At 50.3% G+C, this 22,250-nt stretch overlaps 1 protein-coding gene across 1 annotated transcript in view; it reads left to right on the forward strand.

Annotated features, from left to right (window-relative positions):
- Positions 1 to 22,021, forward strand: part of CFAP206 (cilia and flagella associated protein 206) — a 603,144-nt gene extending 581,123 nt beyond the window's left edge. Inside the window, exon 13 of the mRNA XM_078648188.1 lies at positions 21,683 to 22,021. Coding sequence (XP_078504314.1) covers positions 21,683 to 21,910 — 228 coding nt within the window. The 3' untranslated portion in view covers positions 21,911 to 22,021. The remainder of the gene's footprint in view (positions 1 to 21,682) is intronic.
- The last annotated feature ends 229 nt before the right edge of the window (positions 22,022 to 22,250 follow it).

Raw genomic sequence — 22,250 nt, forward strand, 5'->3', positions numbered from 1 at the left:
ATAGGATCAGCCCCCATGATCGAACTTGTCTCCAGGGTTTGGCACAATGACAAGATCCCAGATTCCGCCAAACGCCTGGTCCAACAATGCTTAATATGCCTACAACACAACCCCGGGAAAGGAACTGTAGTACCCCGGGGGGGATTTGGGGTCCCAAACCACCCATTTGAAGTCCTGCAGATGGACTACATCCAGCTAGACAGATGCCAAGGCCTGAAATATGTACTCGTCGTGGTGTGCGCATTTAGCAAGTGGGTGGAAGCGTATCCAACCCATGACAACACCGCTATGGCCACTGCAAAGGTTCTGTTAAAGGAGTTTTTCCCCCGTTATGGCCTCTGTCGTGTTTTATGGAGTGATAATGGCCCCCACTTTGTAGCCAAAGTTATCCAGCTCATCCTAAATGGGCTGGGTATTAAACAGAAATTCCACGCAGTCTTCCACCCTCAATCTGCTGGGCTTGTCGAACGACACAATGCCACACTAAAGCTTAAACTGGCCAAAATAGTGGCTACGACGGGCCTGAAATGGCCAGACGCCCTCCCATTGGCATTACTATCGATGCGCTCTACCCCCACCCGACATCACTTAACCCCCTATGAAGTTGTCTTCGGTCGACCCATGAGCGTCTGGTCTGCCCCGAAACCAACTTCCATTCATGACGTTCCGGATGTCCTAATGTCTGATTATCTGTACAAATTGACTGAAACTTTGTCTGTCCTTCATCAGCAGGTGCAGCAGGCCATCCCCGATGCTTCCAGGGGTCCGGGTCACGCCATCCAGCCGGGGGACTTCGTGCTGATCCGAAATTTTCAGCGATCAAAGAGTTTGGAACCCCGGTGGACGGGCCCCTGGCAAGTGCTGATCACCACTCGGACCGCACTTCGAGTGGAGGGGAAGAAACACTGGCTGCACGCTCATCACTGCAAAAAGGTCTCTCCAGCCCTGGCCACGACAGACACCGTCAACACCCAAGAAGAGCTCCTGAACCAGGACCGACCATCGTTGAACTGCTACCCTGATACTGAGACACTTGAACTTTCAAAACATCCTGACCCCACTGTGCCATCTCGAGAAGGGTATTTCCTGCGTCGAAAGGAGGGAGCTTCGGCTAAGTAGGCCACAGACTAGGTTAAAGGATCTCAGAACGGTGACCCAAACTACCAAGGGTTACCTGGAGAGAAGCTAAAACTAAGTCTGTGGTCCTGCCCACTACCGAGCACCTTGAAGACGAAGATGATGGAAGCGCCAGATAAGAAGATGATGGAAGCGCCAAATAAGAAGCCGACGGAGACAGCAGGAAATACCCACTACAGAAATCCGAGAATAGACAGACTCCATAGCTCAAAGACAATTGCACTCTTCATCGTAATCCTCCTCTGTTTTCTCCTCATGACTACGCTCTGGATTATGGAAGAACACGCACCTGCTCACGAAACATTCCTAACCACTGCTCAGCCTACCACCATGAAGGAACATCATCTAATTTCGCTCTCTCCTCAACTAAGAGAGAGGCGAAAGGAGTTTTGGAACAACTGCAGCTACTTCACCAGCACAATCTTGCCACCAACACCACCAACTGCTGGATCTGTGGGTTGCTACCCCATGCCACTGGACATTCAATACCATTCATCCCTTCACCCTTCTCCGTCCACGGCTCCTGCCTTGCCTGGCTGATCCTCCTGCAAGAGAGCTATACGGGCAATGCTACCTCCAGCAGAACTGCAGCACATTCTTCTCATGGGGCCGGGCGAAACAAGACAAAGACACACTTCTGCCCGCTGACCCCCAGCGACTCGATCCAAATGGACATCCCGGCCAAAGAACGAATCGAAATGCAGGTGTTCAACAATCCAACCAGACCCACCTTCTCCTATCTGCGGAAACGAACGGCTGCCACTCTGACTGTGGCCCTGTCGGTCATCAACGTCACAGGCCACATGTGTGTAGAAGGACTTGGGACACAGCTGGTGGGTCGCAGCGCTTGCCGCTTTACCAGCACTCTGGATTCCACGGATCCACCTTCCTTTGTGTCATCCCCAAACATGTATTTCATCTGCGGCACGAAGGCCTACACCTGGCTCCCCAAAGGTTGGGGGGGCACTTGCTACATCTCCTTCGTCCTTCCTCCAACTTATGTGGCCCCAGCGAATCACCACAGGCAAAAACGAGCCAAAGACGTTGAGCAAGCCGACTCAACAGGGGCGCAGTTCCTCGATGCTATGAAAGGACTCGTCCCCCTCTGGGGCCCGATGGCAAACAGCCGTGCCATCCGACATTTGACTCAGGCAGTCGAGACAACCATGAACATCACAGCGGGCATCTTTGCCAACAACACTGCCGAACTCCAAGCGGTCCGTTTGGTGGCTCTTCAGAACCGCCTCGTTCTAGATGTGGTTCTGGCGGACCGTGGAGGAGCATGCCGCATTATTGGGTCCAGCTGTTGTACATACATACCGGACAACTCACCCTCAGTGTACAAAGCCATCGAACATCTTCACAGACTCTCTTCGGAAGTTCACCAAGAGCAAGAAGAATGGTCGCTTGGTGGTTGGTTCTGGGACACCGTCAAAAGCTGGGGCTGGAGACTGCTCACCATTATCCTGATTCCCGTAGTTATAATATGTGGCCTATGCTTAGGAATTCAATGTTTGCCACCTATATGTTCTTTATGTGCGAGTTGTATTTTTCCCAAAACTATGGACATTGGAAGCGAACATATGAGAGCATTGTATGATACCGAAGTTAGGAATTTGATGAAAATTGACATTGAGTAAAGCAAGGTGGCTAGATATGTTGAAAAGGGGGGACTGTTGAAAGTTGGGCTGAAACCGTCAACATTATCGGCGCCCTCTTGCTCTCCTTAAACCTTTTGTGCGCGTAAAACAGCCGCCATTTTGGGCACCATGGCTTCCCTGCTCTCGCCGAGAGCCAGCGCGCCTCTCTCTCTCCCTCCTAGCTTCGCTGACAACCCCCCTGCCTGCACCTGCCGCGAATCATAAAACCCCTCTTCGGCGCTGCCCTGCCCCAGGCCCTCGTCTTGTTCCCAGCGCAACACCTCCCTTCTTCCCATTTACGATCCCCGGCCCTTTGATGCAAACCCCTTTTTTCCGTGTGCCCGTTCCCAGGCCGACACCCAGCTCTGCCGATACCAATCCCTTGCCCCTCCCCGTACAATAGAAAGCTTCCCTCCTCAAAGGACCCCCGAGATGATCAAAGCCCCCCCACCCCACGAGATCCGATCGAACCCCACACACACCGTGAATCGGCGGAATATCCAGCTGCGCGATGATCATCACCTGTTGTGAACGGGGCGGGGACTTCCACTGTAACCTTGCGTGGGAACGGGCTGGGAAGGGGGGGATTCTGAGGATGTCTTTCCGTACATCAAAGTATCGACGAGAATGTATTACATGCAATAAACAGATAATCGTGTGTATAAGAGGCCAGGCCTCAGGGATGCAGTTAGAGCACCTCAGAACGATACCTTCTGTCCGTTTTGTTGTGTTCTCCTCCGGAGAGAATAAAAACCTTGTTTCCTGCCTTCCAGTCTCCAGCGCCTGCCTCTTCAATAGTTTAACTTCTTTGTGGGTTCAAGAGGCGACACCGCCGGGCAAATACTTAAGGATCTTATATTCTGGTTGGTAGTGCCCCCCAATTAATTTCACAGACTCCTGCATGAGACTCAGCATGGCTTCCGGTCTGGTCACAGCACGGAGTCGGCACTGATCGAAATGGCTGACTCTGTGAGATGGACACTGGATCAGGGATCGAGGGCGGTGTTGGTGCTGCTTGATCTTTCAGCAGCATTCGACACCGTCTCTCATAAGATCCTGCTGAAAAGACTGGCTACTTTGGGAATAGGGGGTACTGCGCTGAAGTGGATCGCTTCTATTTATCAGAACGCACTCAGCAGGTTTATACTCCCCCCTTATATATCCCTTGCCAGACCACTCAAGTGGGGAGTTCCTCAGGGCTCTTCCTTAAGCCCGCTCCTCTTTAATGTCTATTTCACCCCGTTGGCTGAAATGATTGCTCAGGCTGGAGTTAAAACCACTTCCTATGCGGATGATATCCAGCTCCTTTTTAACTTCGAAGAGCCCACTGCCAAGGCATTCGATCTAATGAAAACCTACCTCAGGAACATATCTAGATGGATGGACTCAAATTCCCTCAAGCTTAATGCGGGGAAAACGGAGGTTCTGTTTTTTAACACACCATCCCCATTGTCATCCAATCTGTGGTGGCCGGACGACCTGAGTCAAGCCCCTGTACCAAAAGACTCAGTACGGAACCTCGGGGTTCGCTGGGATAATCAGCTTACTTTCAAAGTCCAGGTGCAAACTGTAGCAGGATCCTGTTTTGCAAAGATCAGAACAATAAAAAGACTCATTACTTATCTTCCCACTGACTGTCGAAAAACAGTGGTTCACGCCCTGATAACCTCCCATCTCGATTACGCCAATGCACTGTATGTAGGCATTACGGCCGGTCTGTGCAACAGACTTCAGACGGTCCAGAATGCGGCAGCTCGTTTGGTGGAGGGTATTCTTCCCAGACATCATATTACTTCGCATCTCCGTAAACTGCACTGGCTGCCCATAAGCAAAAGATGCCAATTTAAAACCATGACATTGGCCTACAGGGCTACGCAGGGCATAGGCCCGGCTTATCTTAAAACCTGCTTACGTCCTTATCACAACACCAGATCACTGCGCTCAAACTCCCAGCTTCTCCTAGTCACTCCTAGGTTTAAGAGAACCCGAAAGGGAGGGAAAACTTTTGAAGTTTGCGCCTCTCAGCAATGGAATAAGCTCCCTTTGTCCCTCCGAGCCTGTCAAACTGAATCTCTATTCCGCAAGGCCCTCAAAACCCATCTTTTTGATCTATAACCTGTTTCATAAGCCCACTGCTTCCAGATTCATCAGCGCCGGGACGCCCCGTTGGGGCAGCTGCGCGCTTTACAAAATACACAAATAAATAAAATAATAAATGCCCCATTAATTCTAGCAGATAACTCCCTTTTGAGTAAAGTCGAACCATACAAGGGGATCATTTAAAAAAACCTCTATAGAAATCTGTGTATACTCAGTTTAATCTTTATATGCACTATAGAAGGCACTTGCAAATATCTTGATTTCGACGAAATGGGGTCATGTTCCTAATAATTTAACAGGAAATACAGACAAATTGAAATTGTAGAGGCTAATATACTTTCAGGAGCAAACAATGCAGTAATAGTCAAAGAAGACACGCTGAAGCTAGGCTCTTCAGATGGATGATGGTGTGGGCCAAATATTGTGTGTGTCCTTTCATGTCTGTTTTCATACGTATTCCTTGAGGGCTCCATGGAAGGAACCCTATATAATCAATGCACCTGTTCCCCCAGTCACACATCAATCCATCCTGGCAACCCTTAGGGACCTGATAGCTGCTCTGCTCCCGCGGGGTGACAATCGTGGGGGGACTTCAACAATGTCATGGATCGGCAAGAATGGTATAGATCTCGGGGGGCCTTTGAAGCAGGTAAAGGGACTTACAAGTGGTCGATGGGACTGGGACTCAGTGACTTGTGGCGCATCTGGAATCCGGGAAGGCAAGAATACACCCACGCCTCAGCAGCACATTGCTCGCTCTCCCACACTGATTCTGTCCCCACCGGCTTCTGACCTTTTACACACTACAAGATCTCATATACTCCCCTGTGGGATTTCAAACCATGCCCCAGTGATGACTCCATTTGGTACCCCATATACAGTGAATCACCCCGTAGGGCATCTTAATGCCTGGTTCCTATCTGACGAATACGGGGCGGAATATCTGGCGGAGGAGAGGAGAACCTTTCTGAACCTAAATCAGTGTACTATGGATTCGGCCAGGATGGTGTTGGGGAATGGTGCAAAGCCACTATGAGGGGTATTGCCTGCTCCTATGTAAGGGGGATGGACCGTGAAAAATGAACCATATTACGGCACTAGAGGTGTTAATAATGACACAGGAGCGGGGGATCCTGAGTATGCTGACAGAACTGATAACACACCAGTTTGAGGTAGACAGAACAACTATGCGGCAGTTGTGCCTTAGGAAGCCTGCATGTGTTGGATGGCCTCCACAAGAAGAATTTACAAGTGGGGGGACAAATCAAGCAACCTTTTACACTGGTTGGCCACAAAAGACACAGAGGTTAGAGTAGAACCCAAAATTGAGGAGGGGAGGAGCAGGGGGTTAAGGAATCACAGGGTATCGCAGCTGCAATCGCTCATTACTATGAAGCTCTATATACAGCCAAGGCGCTTGTGAATCGCAAATTGTCGGCACCCCTGATCGCAGACATCCCGATGTATCACATGACTGCTGCAGACAGAACAGCCATAGAACAAGCGATAACACTTGAGGAACTGAGTGACGTCTTGGCAGATTTAAACTTTAGGTAGACGCCGGGACCATATGGTTACCTGGTGGAATACTACTGGAAGCTACGGACGGACTTCCTCCCACCCCTTCTGAACATATTTACTGAAGCAAGCATCAAGTGTTTTTTTCCCCCAGACATAGACCTGGCAAAGCTGGTCATCCTACCCAAACCGGCCCTCCCACAGATCCAATGTGCATCATATTAGCCTATCTCCCTCATTAATACGTAGGTCAAACTTTATGCAAAACACCAAGCCAGTCGCCTACTAAAAGGTCATACTCTAGCTGGTTCACACCGCTTTCTACCACGTCGCAGCACCAGACACTGTATCCAGAGGGTGCATCAGGCGCTGGCCCCCATTAAAGGCCTAGGGGGCCCGATTGCCTTTCTATTGATAGATTGTAAGAAGGCTTTTGACACCATAAACCTAGTTCAAACCCCTTAATAAGATTGGGTTTGGGTCAAATACTGAGCCTACGTCAGTGTCCGCTATGCGACTCCGCTGGCTCGGGTGCATATTTGTGGAGTTTTGTCTTCCAGGTTCCCCATCAGGAGGGGCACCAAACAGGGATGACCCCTCTCACCCCTCCTTTATTCATTGGCTATCAAGCCCTTGGTGGCCTGGATCTGGTGTGATGCGATGGTGTGTGGCTTTGATTGGTGACTGGCAAAGGAGGATCGAATAGTCCTAAAAGCCAATGACGTATTGCTGTTTCTCTCCTGCCCTGCAGAAACAGGGCCTCAACTGATTCACATCTTTGACTCCTTTGGGGCAGCCTCTGGGCTGAGGGTTAACTGGGGCAAGTCCATCTTGGTGCCCATTAGGGGCGACCGCCAAAATGAAATTTGGCACCCCCAGCTACTGATATGCTGCCTTAGTTTCCTGTCTTTTGTAATTCATATCTCCTGGGAATCGGGCCTTACCTGGAGCCTCAACCGCTGTACCCTGGTGCAGAGGGCCTGAGAGGACATGGCGAAATGGGATTAGCTTCCCCTCAATCTTATGGGTAGGATAACCCTTTTTAAAATGATGGTACTCACAAGGTTTTTGTACTTCCAAAACTACCCCCTCTAAATCCCACAGGCCTAGTTAGGCACAGTGGCCGGACATGAGACGTAGCTTTATACAGCCATGTAAACCCCCAGAGTGGCTTCTGGGAAGTGCATCTGGTCAGTGTACGATGGCAAACTTGCCATGGCAGACATTTGCCTTTATTAATGGGCAGCCCAATTGCTGACCATAAATGATTGGATGAATGAGGGTGGGGAGATCCTGCATACAAGGGGGAGCTGTCTATTCTCGAACTACCAAGTATCATTTATAGAGCACCAATTCCGGCCTCCCTCCCAGAGTTGACCCAAGTGGTATTACGGATCTAGAGAGCTGTGCTGAAATGGATAGGCTGATACTGAACACTTACACGTGAAACCTCTTAATGGGAAGACTGATGGCTGGCACAAGTATCAAACTTAGAAGGCTTTTCAAAAGATGGGACTGGATAGGGATAACGAAGTTGGGGGACGTATGGGAGCAAGATCATATCAAGACCTTTCAAAGCGTGCACAAAGACTTCCAAATGCCCGATTCCCAATTTTTCTGGTACCTACATCCTCGCCATGTGTTATACGAGTATCAGAGAACTGTATAAGACGTCTCCGAGAATAATCCACTCGAGAAGGGTTTGCTAATGAGTTCCCTGGGAAGAGGTGGGATCTCACAGCTATATAAAACCCTAGTATCGAATTCCCCTGAGCTGTTGGGGCCCCTGAGGCAGAAGTAGGAGCGGTAGATGGAAACACTGGACGAACCTGACTGGCCCGATGCATGCATGGCACTTCATGTCCTGGCAATAGCAGCACAGCTCCTGCTGGTGGAATTCAAATACCTTCATCAGGCATACCTATACCCCTCCAGGTTTTGGAAGACCAATAACGACACCTCGCCTGCCTGTAACTGGTGCCAGGATCCCTTTGGGGATTTCCACCCTATGGTATGGCCATATCCAGTTATACACACGTCCAGGAACACCGTCATGGCCACCCTCTCTAATGTGGTATGGAAACATTGAGGTACACCGTAGGATTGCGCTGCTGGGCACATTGGAAAACATGGAGGGAGGAGGGGGGGGCCCAGGGCAGATAGGACCTTGGTGGGAATAGTCACTGTGGTGCCCAAAAGGTACATAGCCAGGCGGTGGAACTCATCGGCTGCCCCATATATAACAACATGTACAAATGGCATGGACTGGTGTGACAAAATAGAAGAAAAAAATATATGCACCTCGAGGTTGTCCCCGTAAATATGAGAACATTTGGCGGAAATGCTGGACACACACACAGCCTGTATGGTTGAGACTAGGATTGTTCAGACCTGAGTGCCTGCTTGTGAGTGAAGATGTGGAGGAGGGGCGGGGGTTGGGAATTGGGTTGCACTGTGCATATGGTGTATAACTTAGAAGAGCAACTGTTTTATTGTTGTTAACATTAATAAAACAAAAAAATTGTCTATAAAAAAATATAGCAAATTGGATTTCTGGTTGGCTAGGGCATGCGCCTAAGCCAGGCAGAAACCACCACTCTAGTCAGAGCAAGGGAGTTACACGCTGAAGATAACCTCTGCTCACCCCATTGGTAGCTTGGCACGAGCAGTCAGGCTTATCCCAAGGGCAATGTGTAAAGTGTTTGCGCAACACACACACAGAGCAGCAACACACTAGGCACACCACAAACAAAACTCCACACAAGGTTATATAAAAAAAAAACCAGCCTTTGTATTATCCAAAACACTTTAGAGCAAAATCACACAATATACACTGTGCCAACTGGCACTAGGCAATATTTACAGGGGATTATATTCACATGTCAGAGTCAATCGGGACACTGTAAAAAGAACTAGTAACAAATGTAAAACACAACCAGAAACTACTGGCAAAATGCTGTACTCCGCATTGTATCACCTTAGCATGAGGCATCATCCCAAAACATCATAGCATAAACGCATTAGGCATCTCAGTAGGCACAAACACATTATGCAGTAGGCATCACATTAGGCATAAACCGTGCACCACAGTAACACTGCAAAAGTGCACACAGCACCTTAGCCGGCACACTGAAATGACCCCAGGCCAACTGGCCTTTCACTGGGGCTCCAATGCCCTTTGTCCAGAAAGTCAGGGCGTAGCTGCCAATGCAGCGAAATCACAGTGCGCAATGCTCTGGGGGCGTGGGGTGCATCTCACCCCTTCCTGGCTTTAAAAATAAGATGCCCCCGTTGGTGCAGCTGCCTTCGCTCTCGCGGTTCAGCTGATGTAGAAGGAGCACTGGCACCACTGGAACTCTAAAAACAATATTGCCCCAACGTTGCAGCTGCCCGCAACTGCAGCGCATCTGTGAAGACTAAACAGCCCTGGCACCAACTGTGCCTCCTTAGCCACCTTCGCCGGGGCTTCTATGCTGGGCTTAAACTCCCAAAAGAAATTAAAACGGGCACCACTGGTGCCTGAGGAACCCCGCTCACCGGGCTCCTTCTTGGAATCCCGACCACAAGGGGGAATGCACCGACAATGTGCCTCGACCAACCCCCCCAATAGCTCACGTCTCAGCCCCCACTCACCGGGGCTCTTTGGAGCTTTCTCGGCCTCCTCCGGTTTCCTCTGGTGCCGCTCCCGGCACCCACAACGCCTCGTGGAGTCCGTGAGGCTCCGGGCTGCACGCGGGGCTCTCCTCACCAACACGGGAGTCCTGCCTGCATCGCGCTGCCTCTTCCTCTGCCGGTCGTCCGCGTCGGTTTCCCGCCCCGCCCACAGTCAGGCAGCTTGCCTGGCTTCCGGGTCGCCGCTCACAGCGGTGGCAGCTCCTTTTCTCGGTGGCTCCTCTTTGGGGCAAAGTGCGGGGAAGGCTCCCGCCTTAAAACAGACAACAAATGTGGGGTGAGCACCTGCTTTTCACGACCACCAATGCGGGGTGGGCACCTGTTAACCGTAGCATACCACAGCGGGTAGGCTCCCGCTCTTCAATACTTCAAACTCCAATGTGGGGTGGTCTCCCGCTTAATCGGGCATGAAAGCGGGGTGGGCTACCGCTCCTCTAAAGCACCCTCAATACGGGGTGGGCTCCTGCTTGATTCCTGTGCCGTGCAGGGGGAATCCCCACGCCGGGATTCCCTTAGGTTGCTCTGGCAGCACAGCGCTGCAGAGCATGCACGCTCCGCTTCTCCTGGCAAAAGATATACCACTCACGAGGCACTAGAGTTCTTAAAGGTTCAAGGGGCTCAGCTGGGCCCAGGCAGGCCAGCACACAGGGCCCTCCAGCTAGCATGCAGTCCCTCGTGGCAGTTCCTCCTGGGGCCCAGCAGCAGCACTTCTAAGCAAGCACAGGAACAGCACAACATTTTATTGGGGTCACAGCCCCAATATTTATACACCATTTGCTTTGTCTGCCCAGGCCCAGGGCTTGCTTGAACTCGCCTGAACTGGTTCTGGGTGGGTTTTGGAGCACTTTGTTGACAGGGCTCCTCTTCCCCTTTGTCAGGTGGGGAATAAGTGATCAGACACACCACAGAGGGGTGGAGCCAGCATTCACCCAGGCAGGGGACTACTCCTTCAACTACTCCAAATGCAGATTTCCCATTCAGCCTAGAGCTGACTCACCCTGCCCTCCCTGGAGCCACACACACCTCACCAGCCCCTGCCTCTCCTAAGACTGACATGCAATCCACATCAGGCAGGCAGACACATAGCACACAGAAATGCTAACTTCTAGAAGTGGCATTTCTAAATAGTGATAATAAATCTGCGCACATCATTGCGCAGCATTTATTATTACTATTCCAACCCTACCGGACTTCACCACGCTGCGCCTCGCATAACAGGAATTACCACTGAAACACTTATCAGGGAATCCCCAATGCATTCCTATGACAGGGCAGCCTCACAGCAGTGAGAAACCAAAATGGCCGGTTGTCACTACCACGACTTGTCACACACTTAAGGTACATGTCCTACCTTTTACCTACAATACACCCTGCCCATAGGGATAGCTAGGGCCTACCTTAGGGATGACTGACATGTAGTAAAAGGGGGGTGTCACAGACATGGCACACACTTTAGGTGCCACGTCACAGTGGCAGTAACACTGAGCGCACAGGCCCTGCAATGGCAGAGGTTTGAGACAGGTTTGAAAGGCTACTTTGGTGGGTGGCGCAATCAGCGGTGCAAGCCCATCAGTAGCATTTAACTTACCAGCCCTGGGTTTCTGAGATACCACTTTACAAGGGACTGACAGGTAAATGAAATAAGCTAAACAGGTGTAGACCAATCTTACCATGTTTATCACAGAGAGCACAAGCACTGTACACTGGACAGCAGTGCTAAAATGCCCAGAGTCCTAAAACCACCAACATCAGGTCAGAAAAAAGGCAAGGAGGAAGGCAAGAAGTTCAGGGATGACCCTGCAAAAAGGGCCAAGTCCAACAAAATGCTGTCCTTGTGGGAGACCATTGCAAACTAAGCCTAAACTTTGAAACAGAGGTGATGAACGTTGACTAGAACATGGGATTACTGCTTTAAAAAACAAGCATCTGTAAAGCAATAGGTCTCGCATTTATGCGAGTTTGAGCTATTGGCATTGTAAATGACAATGCCTTCTATTTATGTTTTGGTTTTTGAAACATAAATAAAAGGCATTGTCATTTGCAATGCCAATAGCTTAAACTCTCGCAAATGCAAGACCTATTGCATTCCAAATGCTTGAAGGCATCGCTGAGTAGCCCCTTCTGTCTCCCATGGCCCCTGAAGGGATCCTCGTTTTCTACGAGTTAAATACACAAGCCAGTAGTCGCAACTGTGTATGAGAGATCCTCCTGCAGTAAGAGAAACTCATTAAAAAAATAGTGCTTACAGACTAAAGAAGAGGTACCGTGTAACAACCTAAGTAAAAGGGCCAGTCCTCATGGGAGGTTACAAATGAAGACAATGCGGTACTAAGGAGGGACTAACAAGCCTAATAACAAATTACAAGCCAGCATTTAAGAAGGACAATGACACAAGCCAATGACATATATGCGCGGAGAGTGGGCCGTGCTTCAAGTACATACTCCAATACAGCATTGGCTCGCAGAGCAGCGCATACACTGCCGAGGATCGACCTTAAAATGAGATCCGTTAGAAGATCCACGTTGGCCTTATCCCTCCCCTTTAGACGTACAGGGCAATAACTAGATGGTAGAAAGCCCTCCTTCCCTATGGTGGCCCAATGTGGACAGCTACCATCCTGACTACCTGGAGAGCACCACAGGGATGTTGTGCCCTCCGTGTCGCCCTGCGTACGGTGTGGCCAGCTTCACACTAACGTTATCTAGAAGAACACGCGAGTTGTAAAACTTTAATTTGCCATTCACCGATTTGCCAATTTTTTTTGTTCTTCAGGCGCAGCATGTTGCTTTTGCAGACAGTGCCAGAGAGAGCTGCATGAACTCAAGTAGGAAAGCAGCAATGCTCGGGGGCCAGCAGGGGCACCATGTGTTTCCTTCCCAAATCTCTCCGACAGCATAGGTTATCAGCCTTGCTCTTACTCCTGCAGACAGAGTGGGATACCCTGGTATGGAAAAGGGGTATCACAGCATGCAGCACGTGCGAGAAGGTGGGATGGGAGGCACCGAAAGTGGTTTGTTACCATCACCATAGTTCTCCATTGTGGCCGAGTTGAAATGTAATTAAAAGCAGATGATCAAAGGCATGGTATTCAGGTGCACTAGCGACAAAGACATGGCAGCATTTATGTTACAGCGCAGACTTATATTTGTAGGTGCAAAAATATACAATAATAAAGGTGAGACTCCCAGTTTGAAATTTCGAGTTGTCCCATTGCAAGAGCCTCCTGTGAATATCTGTTGGGAATAAACACGCACAAGACTATTAGTGTGTGCTGACTAGGAGTAGTCTGTGTCCTTTGCCGTGCCAGGATCCGTCTGTGTGTCTCTAATAAGGCACGGTACGTGTCTGTCTGGGCACCTCACGCTGTGCCATCTCCCCACTTCGACCACTTCCCATCCTGTTCACATTTTCTCTTTTGAAAATCAGTCTACTGGAGTGGAAAAAAAAGCATGACAACTCTTGTCATTGTCAGTATGATGCGCAACCTCAGCTCAGAAAGGCCTGCTGTGAGCTGAGGCGGTGTTTGTCCCTCAGAAAACGTGAACAGAAAATAAGGAGCACTAATGAAATAAACAGAAATGGAGGAGGGACGCGTGACATTCTCCCTGACAGGACATTTCTAACATGCAGCACATACAACACCAATGATAGTACTAAGTTAGAGGACATAGGAACCTATCCACTGAAGCTATAAAATGTACAACCCAAAAAAACCTTACAGGAGTGTGCGTCCTCTCAACTACTCCGCATTACGAATGCCGAAAATCATTCATCCACTCGCACCTCGCGTGTGTACAGGACAATTAATCCCCACAAAAAGTAGGTATTTTAAAAAAATGAAGAAAACACTCAAACGTACAACCACGCACGTCAAAAGGTGGATTGTTTCCATGTTTAAGCAAACCACAAATTCGACAACACTTTACAGACAGCCGCTGCTTCCACAGGTTTCTCATTGTCTTTCCTTTAAAAAAAAATATTTGCAATGCAATAGGTCTCGCATTTAAATGCAAGACCTAAGGCAGTGCAAACAAGTGGCTGGCCGCCGTTGTCTCGGCTCAATAAAGAAAAAAAGTACACTTACCGTGTAACAATCAAGTAAAGGGCCCCGTATCCATGTGACGATACAAATGACGGCATGGCCGTACTAAGGATGGACTAACAAGCCTTTCAACGAATCCGAAGGCAGTATTTATGAAGTACAAAGACACAAGCCAATGAAAATATGGGCTGGGCTTCTCCTCCGAGATCGCCAGAGCAGCGCTTGCGCGCTGGCTCAGGCTCGACCTAAAGAGTCAAAACACTCACACTGGTGAAGCTTCTAGGCACAGCAAATTAAGCGACATGCATCTTGCATCCTTTGAAACCCTCACCCACTCTGACGTGCAGAGGTTTCAGCACCAGATCCCAGATCGTCTGTTTTTTTGTGGCCCTGGTTTATTGCTAGACGATTCCCCCTTTGTGGCCTACCCCTTCTGACAGTTCTCCTCCCATTGGGTGTCCCTCACTGGCAACCCTTGTCAGCAGGAGAAAGCCGTTAAGGCATTCATTCCGACACATCCACAGCAAGTCAGTTCAAACATTATTCAGTTTATAGCAAAAATAAATCATAAAAGCATCATATCACCTTATTATAAAATGAAAAAACATAATTGAATTATAATCATTAAAACTACATTGCATCACAAACAAATCGCATCATTACATTGATATAGAGCACGGGTACTCCTAGTACAGCCGCGGGCCGCCAGCGGGCCCGGCAAGCCTTCGTGGCGGCCCGCGGACCTTGTGACATCGTACCCATGTTTAAAAAACATTTTTAAACAGTGTCTCTGACACACAGGCAGGGTGAGATGACAGAGGGAGATGAAGGTAGAGGGAAGGAGACAGAGGGAGACAGAGGAAGACAGAGGGAGGGAAAGAGAGGGACTGGAGACCGATAAATGGAGACAGAGGGAGACGGAGTAAGGGAGGCGGAGTAAGGGAGACGGAGTGAGGGAAGGGGAGTGAGGGATGGGGAGGGAGTGAGGGAAGGAAACTGAGGGAGTGAGGGAAGGGGAGTGAGGGAAGGGGAGTGAGGGAAGGGGAGTGAGGGAAGGAGAGGGGGAGTGAAGGGAGAGAGGGAGTGAGGGAGTGAGGGAAGGGGAGTGAGGAGATGGAATGAGGGAAGGGGAGTGAGGGAGGGAATGAGGGAAGGGGAGTGAGGGAATGAGGGAAGGGGAGTGAGGGAAGGAGTGAGGGAATGGGAGTGAGGGAATGGGAGTGAGGGAAGGGGAGTGAGGGAAGGAGTGTGAGGGAGTGAAGGAAAGGGAGTGAAGGAAAGGGGGTGAAGGAATGGGAGTGAGGGAATGGGAGTGAGGGAATGGGAGTGAGGGAATGGGAGTGAGGGAATGGGAGTGAGGGAATGGGAGTGAGGGAAGGGGAGTGAGGGAGTGAGTGAGGGAAGGGGAGGGAGTGAGGGAAGGGGAGGGAGTGAGGGAAGGAGGGTGAGGGAGTGAAGGAAGGGGAGTGAGGGAAGGGGAGTGAGGGAATGGGAGTGAGGGAATGGGAGTGAGGGAATGGGAGTGAGGGAATGGGAGTGAGGGAATGGGAGTGAGGGAAGGGGAGTGAGGGAAGGGGAGTGAGGGAAGGGAGTGAGGGAAGGGGAGTGAGGGAAGGGAGTGAGTGAAGGGGCGTGAGGGAGGGAGTGAGGGAATGGTAGTGAGGGAGGGAAGGGGAGTGAGGAAGGGGAGTGAGGGCGGGAGTGAGGGAAGGAGAGTGAGGGAGTGAAGGAAGGGGAGTGAAGGAAGGGGAGTGAGGGAAGGGGAGGGGAGGGAGTGAAGGAAGGGGAGTGAAGGAAGGGGAGTGAGGTAGAGAGTGAGGGAATGGGAGTGAGGGAGGGAGGGAAGGGGAGTGAGGGAAGGGGAGTGAAGGAAGGGGAGTGAGGGAAGTGAGTGACAGAAGTGAGGGTGGGAGTGAGGGAAGGAGAGTGAGGGAGTGAAGGAAGGGGAGGGAGGGAGCGAGGGAAGGGGAGAGAGGAAGGGGAGGGAGTGAGGGAAGGGGAGTGAGGGAGTGAAGGAAGGGGAGGGAGGGAGCGAGGGAAGGGGAGTGAGGGAAGGGGAGTGAGGGCAGGAGTAAGGGAAGGAGTGAGGGAAGGAGAGTGAGGGAGTGAAGGAAGGGGAGTGAGGGAAGGGGGTGAGGGAGTGAAGGAAGGGGAGTGAGGGAAGGGGGTGAGGGAGTGAAGGAAGGGAGTGAGTGAGGGAGTGGGAGTGAGGGAGGGAGGGGGAGTGAGGGAAAGGGGGGTGAGGGAAGGGGAGTGAGGGAGGGGGAGGGAGGGAGTGAGGGGAGGGAGGGAGTGAGGGAAGGAAGGGGAGTGAGGGAAGGGGAGTGAGGGAAGGAGTGAGGGAGGGAGTGAGGGAAGGGAGTGCGGGAGAGGGGAGGGAGTGAGGAAGAGTGTGAGGGAGTGAGTGAGGGAAGGGGAGTGAGGGAAAGGGAGTGAGGGAAAGGGAGTGAGGGAAGGGGAGTGAGGGAGGGGAGAGGGAAGGGGAGAGAGGGAGGGGGAGGGGGAAAGGGAGAGAGGGAAGGGGAGAGGGAGGGGGGAGAGAGGGAGAGGGAGTGCGAGGGGGCAGGAGGGGAGGAGAGGGAAGGAGAGTGAAGGAGAGTGAAGGAGAGGAAAGGAGAGGGAGGGAGACACAGAGAGAGTGAGAGACAAGCAGTCAGAGTGAGGGAGAGAGAGGGAGTGAGTCAGTCAAAGTGGGAGGGAGGGAAGGGGAGTGAGGGAAGGGGAGTGAAGGAAGGGGAGTGAGGGAAGTTAGTGAGGGAAGTGAGTGAGGGAAGGAGAGTGAGGGAGTGAAGGAAGGGGAGTGAGGGAAGGGGAGGGAGTGAGGGAAGGGGAGGGAGTGAGGGAAGGGGAGTGAGGGAAGGGGAGTGAGTGAGGGAAGGGGAGTGTGGGAAGGGGAGGGAGTGAGGGAATGGGAGGGAGTGAGGGAAGGGGAGTGAGGGAGTGAGGGAAGGGGAGTGAGCGGAGGGGAGGGGAGTGAGGGGAGGGGAGTGAGGGAAGGGGAGTGAGGGATTGGGAGGGAGGGAGGGAGTGAGGGCAGGAGTAAGGGAAGGAGTGAGGGAATGAGAGTGAGGGAGTGAAGGAAGGGGAGTGAGGGAAGGGGGTGAGGGAGTGAAGGAAGGGGAGCGAGGGAAGGGGGTGAGGGAGTGAGGAAGGGGGTGAGGGAGTGAAGGAAGGGGAGGGAGGGAGTGAGGGAAGGGGAGTGAGGGAGGGGGAGGGAGGGAGGTGAAGGAAAGGGAGTGAGGGAGTGAGGGAGGGGAGTGAAGGAGGGGGAGTGAGGGAAAGGGGTAGGGAAGGGGAGTGAGGGAAGGGGAATGAGGGAGGGGGAGTGAGGGAGTCAAGGGGAGGGAGGGAGTGAGGGGAGGGAGGAGGGAGGGAGTGAGGGAAGAGGAGTGAGGGAAGAGGAGTGAGGGAAGGGGAGTGAGGGAAGGAGTGAGGGAAGGGAGTGAGGGAAGGGAGTGAGGGAAGGGAGTGAGGGGGAGGGAGTGAGGGAAGGGGAGTGAGGGAAGGGGAGTGAGGGAAGAGGAGTGAGGGAAGATGAGTGAGGGAAGGGAGTGAGGGAAGGGAGTGAGGGAAGGGAGTGAGGGGGAGGGAGTGAGGTGAGGGAAGGGGAGTGAGGGAAGGGGAGTGAGGGAAGCGGAGGGAGAGGGAGGGGGAAGGGAGAGAGGGAAGGGAGAGGGAGGGGGAGAGAGGGAGAGGGAGTGCGAGGGGGCGGGAGGGGAGGAGAGGGAAGGAGAGTGAAGGAGAGAGAGGGAGACACAGAGAGAGGGAGAGAGAGGGAGTGAGTCAGTCAAAGTGAGACAGAGGGAGAGAGAGGGAGATAGAGGGGGAGAGAGAGAGAGAGAGAGAGAGAGAGAGAGAGAGCGAGCGAGAGAGAGACAGAGAGAGAGGGAGAGATGTGTGTATGCCGGGTCTGGTGGCTCAGTGGACGAAGGCGTCCGCTGCAGGGACCTGTGTTCAACCTCATGGTCACAGTTTTTTTGGTGCTCTAGCCCCGCCCCCACCGCCACTGACCCTGCTCCCACCGGTGCCGCCCTCGGACACAAACCACACTGTAAATTTGGCCCCCCAAGAGAAAGTTTGTGAGTACCCATGATATAGATGTATAGTAACAATGTCAAAATGTCTGCATCCCACAGTGGATTGACCAAAGTACATACATACAGATGTTCTTGTTAATAAATGGGTTAAATGTACTACCACAACATGAACATGCTATGTGCATTATTGGGGTATAGCTCTATTAATACAAATGGATTTCAAAATGTATAGCCTTGGCCCTCTTCTATAGAAATATAAAGTTATAACAGCTAGGCACATTCAGTTTCCAGATAAGACAAAGCTTTTCTTGTACGTAAAACAGTAATAAAAAACATTGCTACATTAGAACATACAGTGGTATCTTTTAAGTCAAACAAATACTAAAATGCCTCCTGAAAGTCATACAAATTTTCTCTTAAAAATAATGGTTTTAAATGTTGTTTCATATATACAAGATCAAATCTATAGAAAAGTACTAAATGTAGGGTTGACTGTGCAGATTTGTTATCACAGGGACATTTCCAGTTATTGAGGTTCCACCCACTTCTCTTCGGAAATGGAACATGATAATGGATTATAGCAAAGCGAAGTCAGGTTAGACGATATCAATGATACACACTGGAGACGAAACTAATATAGGATTGGAGCCCAAGATGCTTATATAGTGACAGACTTATGAGGCTCAGTTCTTATAGTATGGCTTTGTTTGCAGATCCCATTTAATTAAACAAAGGTGCCTTACATGATACTACAAAACAATGGCCAGCGGCCAGAAGGGTAGAGAGGGTCTTCCACAGTGCTGGAAAAGAAAAAGGAGGGATACGTCCTCCCAACTAAGTAGTAACAACCACAAAAAAGGATCCCACCTCATTACCCAATATACTGGGCACTATTCTCTTAAAGATTTATCATAAATTAGCTAGCATGACTGGTAGGGCCCACCCTGACCTGTAGGAGTCAGGGTGAACCCGATAATGAAGCATGACACTACTCGAGTGGGTAAGGGTTACTAAACAAAATGGGATTGCATGGCCTTACAGCATGCTACTATGTATCAAGTATGGTACGATTTGTCTGCTCTTTGTCCTAGTTTTCCTGCAGTCCTTTTCACAAGTGGGGTAAACTTAGTGGGTTTGAATTTAGACTACAGGGAAGTATTCCACCCATAGCCCGGTTTTAAATTCACAATCATAATTCCAAAATGAACTGGAATTCTCTTCTACAGAAAATTATGGAAGGTGCCTAACCTCTCTGTTAAATACAAAGCTTCATCACAGGATGCCATTCGGCTCTGGTGGTAGATGATGGGACAAATGCAAGACAACAATTGATGGACAGAATGCAGAACAATGTCATACATTCACCCCAGTATAGAGATCTGGGCCTAAATCCATAGTTTCTTTGCTCACCAAACCACCCCAGTTCAGACATGGCCATATGCAAATTTGCCTCATGGGAACAGTCCAGCCCGAACTGCCAAGCCATGTCTTCCCTGGACCGGAATCAAGCATCCTAGGACCGGTTTCTGGCTATCAGCCGTTATCAGCCAGGATAGCTTGACTCCAGTGGTGTGGAGAGCACAGGACTCACGTCTGAGCATACCCGTCCCACTCGGGGTGACAAATGCAAAAACAACAGTTGATAGACAGAATGCAGAACAATGTCATACCTTCACCCCAGTACAGAGATCTGGGCCTAAATCCATTGTTTTTTGCTCACCACACCACCCAAGTTCAGACATGACCATATGCAAATCAGCCTTGACCCTGTGCCTCAGGGGAACAGTCCAGCCCGAACTGCCAAGCCATGTCTTTCCTGGACCGGAATCAAGCATCCTAGGACCGGTTTCTGGCTATCAGCCATCATCAGCCAGGATAGCTTGACTCCAGTGGTGGGTCAGACTGATTTGTATATGGCCATGTCTGAACTGGGGTGGTGGAATGAGCTAAATAATGGTGATGGATTAAACCAAGATCAGTTGACTGGGGGTGAGTGTTTGATTTTCTCAAGCAAATGCTCTGTCCATCATCCCCTTTGGTATCGCTTTGTTTGCCCTAAGTTGGCAGGGTATGCCCAGACGGGGATCCCTTGCTCACTCTACCACTGGATTCAAGATAGCCTGGCTGATGAGGATTATGAATCTAAAACCAGTCTCAGGATGCTTGTTTTTATGTCCATGGTAGACATGGCTTGGCAGTTCGGGCTGGTGGACTGTTCCCATGAGGCACAGGATCAGACTGATTTGCATATGGTCATGTCTGAACTGGGGTGGTGGAGTGAGCTAAAGAATGGTGATTGATTAAACCCAGATCAGTTGACTGGGGTGAGTGTTTGATTTGCTCAAATGCTCCGTCCATCATCCCCTTTGGTACCTCTTTGTTTGCCCTAAGTTGGCAGGGTATGCCCAGACGTGGGTCCCTTGCTCACTCTACCACTGGATTCATGATAGCCTGGCTGATGAGGATTATGATTCTGAAACCGGTCCCAGAATCCTTGTTTCCGGTCCAGGGAAGACATGGCTTGGCAGTTCGGGTTGGACTGTTCCCATGAGACACAGGGTCAGACTGATTTGCATATGGACATGTCTGAACTGGGGTGGTGGAGTGAGCTAAAGAATGGTGATGGATTAAACCCAGATCAGCTGACTAGGAGTGAGTGTTTGATTTGCTCAAATGCTCCGTCCATCATCCCCTTTGGTATCGTTTTGTTCGCCCTAAGTTGGCAGGGTATACCCAGACGTGGGTCCCTTGCTCACTCTACCACTGGGTTCAAGATGGCCTGGCTGATGAGGATTATGAATCCGAAACCGGTCCCAGGATGCTTCTTTCCGGTCCAGGAAAGACATGGCTTGGCAGTTCGGGCTGGAATGTTCCCATGAGGCACAGGGTCAGACTGATTTGCATATGGCCATGTCTGAACTGGGGTGGTGGAGTGAGCTAAAGAATGGTGATGGATTAAACCCAGATCAGTTGACTGGGGGTGAGTGTTTGTTTTGTTCAAATGCTCCGTCCATCATCCCCTTTGGTATCGGTAGATGAAGGGACGCCAGATACAGGTCAGGGTGGGACAAGGAATCGATGGTTTCCAAAGTGAGATGATCCAAAAGAGGTCTCTCTTCAAAACAAGAGGTGAAGGAGAGGAGTTTGTTTTGCGCGGTCCAGCACGTGTCCCTCCCGGGTATAGAGTTCCGCAACAGAGGGCTCTTCTGTGCTCGGAACAGGCTGCTGCCCTATGAAGGTCACCCAAGGTACCAAACGTTAGGAGCACATGTCTCAAAAATGGCTGATGATAGCAGTCAAAGATTTAAGAGTGCAGGTGCACCCACCGAATCTACTGGCTCTCTTAAGAAGCTGGACAACTTACACTTGGATTTTGGGCAACTAGCCTCAGCTAAAATAATCCCCACAGATCCTGGCCTGGCTAACAAGAAAAAAAAAGGCTGTGTTCTTAAGCCATATTTGTTTCGCTTTTATATTTACTTGTTTCATCAGTGCATTTTCATGTACTGGATTTAACTTTTTTATTTATCTGTAGGCTAATTTGCGGAAGAAAGTTACCCACTCAATGCAGACTATTGCCAGCCACATGAGAAGAGACAACGCAACCCAAGTGTACCTACCAAAGGAGGACGCCACTCAGACTAAACGCGACAGCTCAACCAACGTGCCGAAGCCTCGGATCTACCTGGCAGGCCTCCGTGGCGGCGAAAAGACCACGAGGATGGTCAAAGTCAATTTAACTCGGCCAGTTGATGAATCCTGAAGAGCAAAAGCTATTTGACCGTGCAGTAAAAATGGTTTATTGTATTTAATAGTTTTTAATCTGTATTTTTTTACGTTGCACGTCAGAATAAAAAGCTGTACGCAAAAAGTATTCAACATATTTTTTTTAACATTCTAGGGACTTCCACTAAACGTGCATTTTAGCTCCATGTAAACTGTCTGCATTAACATCGTCACCCACTAATGGCCGACTTCAAGGTGTACAAAGAAGCGCGCCACAAATCATGCATTGAACATTTGTTTTCTTTGCACCATCAGCTCTGTTTCAAAAATGTTATTGCACTAATTCCAACACTATTGTTTGTGAGGCTTCATGTAAT

This window comes from Lissotriton helveticus, chromosome 6, assembly GCF_964261635.1.
Source record: "Lissotriton helveticus chromosome 6, aLisHel1.1, whole genome shotgun sequence".
Classification (NCBI taxonomy): domain Eukaryota; kingdom Metazoa; phylum Chordata; class Amphibia; order Caudata; family Salamandridae; genus Lissotriton; species Lissotriton helveticus.